The sequence below is a fragment of the Streptopelia decaocto genome (genome assembly GCF_964273445.1).
Source record: "Streptopelia decaocto genome assembly, chromosome: 3".
NCBI classification, from domain to species: Eukaryota; Metazoa; Chordata; class Aves; order Columbiformes; family Columbidae; genus Streptopelia; species Streptopelia decaocto.
Window position 1 is genome coordinate 11,339,228 of NC_138656.1, and position 9,037 is coordinate 11,348,264.

General features: G+C 36.4%; 1 protein-coding gene across 1 annotated transcript in view; it reads left to right on the forward strand.

Annotated features, from left to right (window-relative positions):
• Positions 1–7,755, forward strand: part of HNRNPLL (heterogeneous nuclear ribonucleoprotein L like) — a 28,386-nt gene extending 20,631 nt beyond the window's left edge. The window contains exons 7-13 of the mRNA XM_082048841.1: positions 1,423–1,494; positions 3,134–3,351; positions 3,512–3,633; positions 4,020–4,221; positions 5,077–5,134; positions 5,252–5,350; positions 6,998–7,755. Of these exons, the coding sequence (XP_081904967.1) occupies positions 1,423–1,494; positions 3,134–3,351; positions 3,512–3,633; positions 4,020–4,221; positions 5,077–5,134; positions 5,252–5,350; positions 6,998–7,053 (827 nt within the window). The 3' untranslated portion in view covers positions 7,054–7,755. The remainder of the gene's footprint in view (positions 1–1,422; positions 1,495–3,133; positions 3,352–3,511; positions 3,634–4,019; positions 4,222–5,076; positions 5,135–5,251; positions 5,351–6,997) is intronic.
• Positions 7,756–9,037: the final 1,282 nt, after the last annotated feature.

Sequence of the window (9,037 nt, forward strand, 5' to 3'; positions counted from 1 at the left end):
GAGGCAAGGAGAGAACAGTGGACCACACCATCACGAGGAGGAAACATTCGTCAAACTGTTCTCCCAGAATTCTTTATTTGAAGAACATGGTCCTTTACTATATTACTGTGTGCAGTTTCAAAGTGTTTAGCTCCATAGACTGGAATTATAATCTTGATCTTTTTCTGAAAGATGATTACTGCATACAGTTTAAATGCTCAAAATACTTCATATGACTGCCCATTTGCTTTCTAGAGCCAAGAAGCAGGGCTGTTACCCTGAAAAGGCAATGGAAAAACAAAACTTGACAAAAATAATATTTCTCCTATATATTTGAAGGCATTCAACACTGCTGTCTCTTCAGGCTTCATTGCCAAAGTAAATATCTGATATGGAATCTATCCTCAAAATCCTGAGCAGAAAGGGCACGTGTGTTTTCATCTCCCACTGTTGTGTTGCGTAATGCTAATAGCGCCTGTTTTTCAGGGGAAATACCTCCAACTACATCAGACTGGAGTTTCCGTTTTCAGCAGTCATACCTAAATTTACTGGAAACTTTTATAAACTGATAAATGTCTTGCCCCGTCTTTTGAATGTGGTTGTTTTAATTGTAAGAAATCAATTGTTGCTTACCACAAACAAATTTGGAAGTTTAGATTTGCTTTGTCATGCAGCACAGATCTGATCAGACAATACAGCTTTGGCTGTGATGTGCTGCTTTCCTCCAGTAATGTAGACCCCTTGCTTAACTTTATAGCCTAGAGAACTGGGTTTTCTTAAAGGATTGACCGTTGATTAAGTGCATTATTCAGTGATGTTTTTCTTCAGTTGAACTGTTATATGCTGCTGATCATGCAATAATGTACAATCCTTTCAGCATGCCCATAAATCAGTAGGTGTTCTGTAAATATATATGTACACATATGTAATGCTCTCTGTTTACTGATTATGAAACCATGTAATACAGGTTGTTGTTGGCTTATGCTGAAACTTCTTGAAAGAAGCCCACTTTGAAAATGTGTTGCTGTTGAAGCTAATATTATGATTCAGGTACTGTTTTTCAAAAGTACTGCATTTCAAATTTGTTTTAAGAGACACATAGGTAAATCCTGCTGTATGGTGTTATCTATACTAATGTGTGGTGTCTGTTTAGGAAAGCTATTGGATATTTCCATAAATCTTAAATGTCTTCATCTCATTGGCCACTGCCCCGAATCAACTTAAGTGCAATTTGTTACACAGATGGCAGTCTTTTAATTTTGGTGTCCCAGGGCTACAGCTTGTGGTTTTAGAAATATGATGAATGAGAAATTGTTTATAAAATTAACAAATATTTGAATTACTTTTTTTTGCTTCTTAACTAGAAGCTTTGTGTCTTAACTGGAGAAATCAGGTGCATACTTGTCCATGCTAAACTCTTTTCTTTCCCTTCCTGCATGTTAGACAGAGGGAAGGGCCGCCAGAGGCAAGCTATTTTGGGAGAGCACCCATCATCTTTTAGACATGATGGTTATGGTAAGTAACATAGGATGACAGGTCATTACGATTTCTTTGTGTTATGTGGAATTGTAAATATTCAATCAATGCTTAACTGGGGACCCCGACAAGTAGTCTATATTGTGCTGTATGTGCAGTGCTATCAGTCTACATCTGAAAATGCTGGTGATTCACTGAAATCTTTGCATTTGTTGCTGTGCCTCTACATTTCAGGGAGAGCATCCAGCCCTGCAAATGTATTCCTTGGAGGAATGTTCCCTTTCAGTTGCCATCACCCTACCAGTGGGTGAAAAGTGGTCTCTGTACTGGGAAGGCAGTTTTCTTCTAGAAAACAGCAGTATAGCTTGATCAATGGTTTGATGCAGCACAGAGCTCTTTGATGTTCTTGCATGCAAAGCTGTGAATTGTGGGGTTTGTGTTTCTTCTAATTTAGCTAATTCTGAAAAGCTATAGATTTGTGACTGTGTAAGAATGTTGTTTTAGATTACTGCTATAGAGTGCTGAGGTTGTTACTGGCACTGTCCATAAATGAACATCTGCTGTCACTTCCATGTGTTGGACCAAGACCTCAGGGCTGAGAAACTGATGTCCCCAGTTAGATATGACTCTCTTAACTGTCAAATGGCAATGTGATTTGTCTGGCCTCTTTCTTTGCAAATGTATTGATAGTATTTTAGGTTGACCTTTAACCTACTCTTTCCAAAGGTTCTTCACATCTCCAGAATTTCCAGGTTCCACCTTGTATTCACTGATGTTCTTTTTTCATTCTTCTGATATACCTTGATACCTTAAGTCACATGGCTGTCTCCTCCTCCACCACTGCATCCCTCTCACTACTGTTTTTTGCTAAGGGAAAAAGAACAGAAGGTTCCTTTTATACTTGGTTCATGTGAATTTCTCCCCTCCTTGGTCTGTAATACTGATGTTTTCTATGAACAGAAGTATTACATACTAGCAATGCCTCTTCATTTAAAAAAAAAAAAAAAAAAAGCTTATTTCAATTAAACTTTCACTTCCCCTGTAATGGACAGCAGGACAGCTTCATCTTGCATTAAAGCAGGATTTTAAGTATTCCTGTTTCTTCCAAGTGAGCCATTTATAGAAAGGCAGCCTTCTGACTTAATCTTTTGTCTCTGTCATCTCCTCTCCTGGCTAAAAGTTCACTTCTTTTGGTTTGTTTTCCATACTTTGTAATATTCTTTCTTGATGTCAAGTAGCTCTATAAGTAGACATGGCAAAATTACTGAAGGTTTATTTTAAATATTTCTTCTGATAGATTTGTGTTGAAATATTTTGTATGGTGCAGGGTAGATACTACTTTTAAGAAAACTGGTCATTTTGAAGGAATATAACCTGTAATTCAAGCCATCAGTAAGATAATTACTGAAATAGCTTTTTTCACTTGTGTATAAATATAATACCATGAAACAGCTCCTTCCTTCCTGTCTGATAATGTAAGAAGAGACTTGGAATATTAAAGGGAATAGAAAAGGTCTCTTTTTTTTTTTTTTTTAAATTAGAGAAAGAATTAACAGAAACTGCTGTAACGTTGTTTTCTCGTCCTCCTTTAAAGATATGTTGTGTGTGTGGGCTTTAATGCATGATTAAGTAGTGAAACTTGTTTACAATATGAAAGCATCGTCTTTCATCTCCTTAGGGTCGCATGGTCCTTTGTTGCCCTTGCCAAGCCGCTACCGAATGGGATCTCGGGACACTCCAGAACTTGTTGCTTATCCATTGCCCCAGGCATCCTCCTCTTACATGCATGGTGGAAATCCTTCTGGGTCAGTTGTCATGGTTAGTGGGTTGCATCAGCTAAAGATGAACTGTTCAAGGGTCTTCAACCTGTTCTGCTTGTATGGAAACATTGAGAAGGTAAGGCATAATTTATTAGAAACTTAGAAATTACTATAGCCATTTTAGTTGTTTTGGAAAAAGCCTGTCTGAGATGGTCTAAAAGTATTTCCTAACAACTTATAAAACTCTTGGTTGTAACTGTTTGTTGCAATTTAATTTCTTCCCTTATCTATCTTAGGTAAAATTTATGAAGACTATTCCAGGCACTGCACTGGTCGAAATGGGTGATGAGTATGCTGTGGAAAGAGCTGTCACGCATCTCAACAATGTCAAGTTATTTGGAAAGAGACTTAATGTCTGGTAAATACGTTTTATCAGATTAATAGTCTACTAGTGGGCAAATGGAATGAGGCTGCAAATGGTCAAAATCCCATTGTTATTATTTGAATTATTTCCAATTTGTAACTATTATTGGTTTATTACTATTTAAATTTTATTTATTATTCTTTTGCTTATATTAATAAAGCATATGGGCAATACATAGGCTGCTCATAAATTGTATTCCTTAATGTGTCTTATCCATCCTTTCTACTTTTCTTTTTCTTAAGGAGAGTGTCAAATCCAACCCATTATGCTCTCCTTCTGTTTCAAGTTGTTGTAGAGAAATGTCAGCTCTCTTCTGGTTAGATCAATAATCTGTGTGAAAAGTGTGCAAGTCTTTAACTGTATGTATCCTTAAATCCCAGCGTTTCCAAGCAGCATTCAGTAGTTCCAAGCCAGATATTTGAACTGGAGGATGGCACGAGTAGTTACAAGGATTTTGCAATGAGTAAGAATAATCGCTTCACCAGTGCTGGCCAAGCATCTAAGAACATCATCCAACCGCCTTCTTGTGTGTTGCATTATTATAATGTTCCCCTGTGTGTAACTGAAGAAACTTTTGTAAAGGTAGGCAGTTGAAATGACTGTGACATGCTGTGCTTTGGGGCTCTATCCAAGCTTTGCACTGTGCTATGTTTAAAAAGGAATAGCTGGGATAGTCACAGCATAGCGACTGGAAAGAGAACTGATTTAAAAAATGTTTGTAGCCTCTCTATACAGAAGCTGCTGTATTTTCACAATTCTGGCATTATTTTCTCCATTTAAAAAAATATACATGAGAAACAAAGTCTTGGAAATGAAGTTGAGAAGCTTAATGTAGGGTTTTTTTTGAGGAAAGGGAAAAGACTCTCACAAAGCCAAGTACAGGGACAAGTTGACTACAATTCACTTGCACAGTTGAGTCCTGAACAATGCTGAGACTCTCAAGTGGAGGTGGTTGTAAAACTGATGATAGTTCAGTGAGTTATATTTTTTTCCAAGCTTTGTCTGAAAGTTAACTCTGGTTCATGAGTGGTGTGCTTGGATATACAACTTCTGAGCCACTGTATTGAAGTGGTAATGTCAAAAAGAACTACTTGTTTTTATTTATATGTGATGTTTGAGGTAGTAGTGATATCAGTACTCTAACAATTTTTGTGCCTATAAAATCATATTCATCATGGGAAAGCACAGATATAGGAGCCTTGTTTTGCATACTATAGAATAAATATATAGAATATAGAATACTCTACATACTATATTCTAAAGAGTTACCAATCTAAACATATTTTAAAAATAATGATTTGCCATAAATTCTTGGATGCTATCTTAAAGAGTCAGAGTTTCTTTTTTGTGTGTCTCTTCCAGGAACTTGGAATTTTTGCTAGTGTGTTTATGTGCATTTTTATTGGAGTTTTACCTCTTATTTTATTTTTGTGACAGTTATGTGAGGATCATGAAGTTCTCAGCTTTATTAAATACAAAGTGTTTGATCCAAAACGTAAGTAAACTTTGACTTGTTTGGGGAGTTATTTGAATTCCAGGTTTGATAAGAACATGCAGTGTCAGGAGACATTACTGATCACCTCCTTCCCTTTTTTATTTCTCATTTTGACAGCTTCTGCCAAAACACTGTCTGGTCTTTTGGAATGGGAATGTAAGACAGATGCAGTGGAAGCTCTCACAGTACTTAATCACTACCAGATAAGAGTCCCAAGTAAGTCAATTTTAATGCTCTAACTGCTTTAATACTTTTTTTTTCTTATTTTCTTTAATGTTGATAATGTCTTTGTAAAAGATGAGGCTTCAGCATCTCAGTCTGCATCTAAAAACAATGTTCTTATTATGTTTATATATGGTGTATTTTATATATATATACACACATATATACTGTACCATATATATTATAGTATACAAATACTATATACATTACAGTATTTAATCTCGTTTAGCTTCCATTAGTTCCATATTAGTTTTTTGAGTCAACCTATAGAACTCAAAATGTGCTCTATAACTAGGAAGTTACGGAAGGACAGAAAAAATAATTGGTTTGGGATAAAAGGAAGGCAGGAACGAAAAATATGAAAATCTACTGTCATCAAAACCAATCCTAACAGATAATGGCTTACTGAATCTTTTTTATATCTTTCACAATAATTGCATAGAAATCTGCAATATCTGGGCAGAAGATTCTTTAAGTTACACAGCTTACTGCTCTGAATTAACTCCTCCTGTAGTGGGTTCTCTTTCAAATCAGAATTTGTGAGGCTAAGCTCAGTTAGCTCCAAACTAGTAAGAATGGAGTGGGGAGTTCATCTGCTAAACAAGTACAAATGGGCCAGATCTGCAGTGGACAATTAAGATAGTTTACTGGCTTTAAATGGAATTATTCTGGTTGTTCATAGACATAACTTTGAATCCAGCCCAGTGTCTATTTAGACTACCTTCTCCAAACTATTATGAATTTGTCTTTCTGTCAAGCGTTAATAGTTTAAATCTTTCCCATCCGTCTTCTCTTCCCCACTGCTTTTGCCCACTTTCTCAAGAATGGACTGAGATTACTTCAGGAGCAGAATGTTTTTAAGATACTGGTGACAACATAGTGTTCACTAATTTCATGCTTACTTCAGTTTGGAGACATGAAAACAGCAGAAGAACTTATGCTTTTCAACATGAAAAAGGCAAACCAAAATCAAATATAGGTATTGCAGGAAAAGACAGTATTTTTAAACAAGGACTGCTGGTTAAAACTTGCTATAATAAGATTGGCTGAGGTTGGCTGAACCTGAATGACATATCTTCCATTACCTGAGAGGCAAACATTTGCTGCCATCCGTGCGTCTTGGCAGCATTTTCAGATAGCGGGGAGTGTGTTATGCTTTGCTTTCTGAAGGGTGTGCTGGACATCTTGCTGTGCTTTTCTCAGTCAAACACATGTAAATACTGTCCAGTGCCACTGTCTCTGATAGAAATGCCGCAGTCTTGATTTCCTTAAATATCTATGCCTTTTGTCTTTGAAATTACCCATTAAATACTGCTATTATAAATAGCATGAAGTGGGGCAGCAAAAATGGTAGTCTTTCTTGTATATAGTACATTTTGAATTCTATCTACATTCCCTTGCGACCAGATCCATCACTTTGGTTTTATGTCTAAAAAGTGCTAGTGGACTATAAATAACACTCACAGGTCATCTTGTGTCTGTGGGCCACTGGTAGGGGTGGGGGTGGGGGTAGCCAGAGAGTTGCGAGCATTAAATCTACAGAACTGGTAAACTTGGCAGATGATGCAGGGGGATCTTGGTCAGCAGGAGAGGGATGCTCAGTAAAACAACCTGACTATGTCACATCTTGTCTTCTGACAGATGGCTCCAACCCTTATACCTTGAAGCTTTGCTTCTCTACTTCATCCCATTTATAGAGAAGAGAACAGCATGTTAAGAGCTACGTTCACCTTGATTTGCAAGTTTAAAAACTACATTTTGTTCACAAAGCTCTAAAGTGGTTGTTCTAATGTTGCCTTGTTTCAACTTAATTCTGATATCTTGTTTTATAATAAATGGGTGTTCCTTCATGAATACAAAAGATATTTTCTTTTTGCCTCTGAGAAGTACATGTTGTAAGCTTACTACAAAGTTTGTATTTTGTTAATGCAGTATCTTCAAATGTCTAAAGAAACATCAGTAGTATAAACAAGATTGTTTTCTTCCAAAATGGACATATATTTGAATTTTCGATAATGTTAAAGATTAGCAAGTATTTTTCCATTTGTAGTCTTAATTAGCAGATAGAACTATTGCATCAGAATTTTAAATGTGGAACTTGTTTTTCAGTATGTTAAGTAGTGAAGTATGTTATAATACTAAAAAGCTTGTATTTATAAAATGCTTTAATCAGGTTGATATTGAACATAGCGATTTTTTTAGTAGTATAGACTTACTGATTTATAGTTCAAAGTTAACATAGAAAATTATTAAGTATGTACATGTGTATGATGTGAATTCATACTTCCGTAAAGTGGTTTTAGTTTTTTTAAAAAACTATTTTCCATTTGCATTAGCGTGATGCCATCTATAGCTAATCCCACCATAGGGGCCTTTTAAAAATTAAAATTGCAAGCCTATATCACTGTGTTCATCCTCATTTTCTATAATTTAAACTTAAATCTTTGGTGTTTAACATATCTTCTTGACTTTTTTTTTTTGAAGTAGTGTTTTTGACATATTAAATGGTAGAAGTTGGATATGTGAGAAGATTGATCGCAATAGAAACCAAGGTGGTAAAAATAGTTAAAACAAAAAGCAGGCCCCACCATACTCTCATACCTGGACAGTTAATGTGATGTTTTCTTTTGTCGGATTTATCTTATACACCTGTTATGACCATGAAAGAATTTATAGGGTGAATAGACTTGGCTAGCATCTCAAACCAAGGTAGTCTAGATGGGATTCAGACAATGTAACTGATTACATGACGTGAAATTAATGAGGTGAGAAATCTTTCCCTTTGGGGAAGATGATTTCATTTGTCCCAGTACTTTGAAACCTCTGTTCTCTTTTCTAGAACTGGAGTTGTGTCTTACTTGGGCTAAGCCCCCAGAAATGGGAATCCAAGCAGAGAAGTCTGGAAGCTGTTGGCCGAGGCTCCCTGCTTGTTCCCCTTTTGGAATTTGCTGCGAAGTCTTTAGGTCTTCTTTAAGTTCTGCTCTTAGTGATCAGAGATAAATTATCAGATATTTTATGTCTTATCATACAAGCTCTTTGTTCTGTCTTTACAGATTTTATCCATAGCCATCCTTTATGCAAAATTATTTGTGCAGTATGCTTGTCCTTGAGAGATTATGTTGCAGTACGTTTACAGGCTGTGGGCATTGCACGTCTTTAAATACAGAATGGATTTTCCCTATTCTTAATTTCAAGGCAAATACAAGGGAAGATGTATCAGCTCTCCTTCAGGTTTTCTCATCAACAATGATTCTTTTTTGCCTTGTCTACCTCCATTTTGTTCATGCTTCAGGTAATGAGTATTTCAGGTATTCAAATTTGGCTTCTAAAATGTCTGAACTGGGAACTGAAGGACAGCTGCTCTTCGGCAGCTCTTTCTGCACGTAGCGTTTGCAATAATACCAGCTTCCTGTCTGGTAGCAGACTTGCATTTTAGGGGCACTGCCCCTAAAAAGAGTATTCTCTTTCAGACTCAGTGTTTTTCCCCCAGAAACTGCTTCCAGAGAGCTTGAGTATTAAAGGGTATGTGCCATATCTTGCTGCTTGCCAACAGAAATGCTGAGTACTAGTGAAATTTTCTGTGCTGCCTAGTGTTTTAATGGCAGAAGGTCTCTCCCAATCATTCATTCCTCATCCATCAACTTGAATGTTCTGTGGAAACTTGTTTCAGTTTGGGGTGTA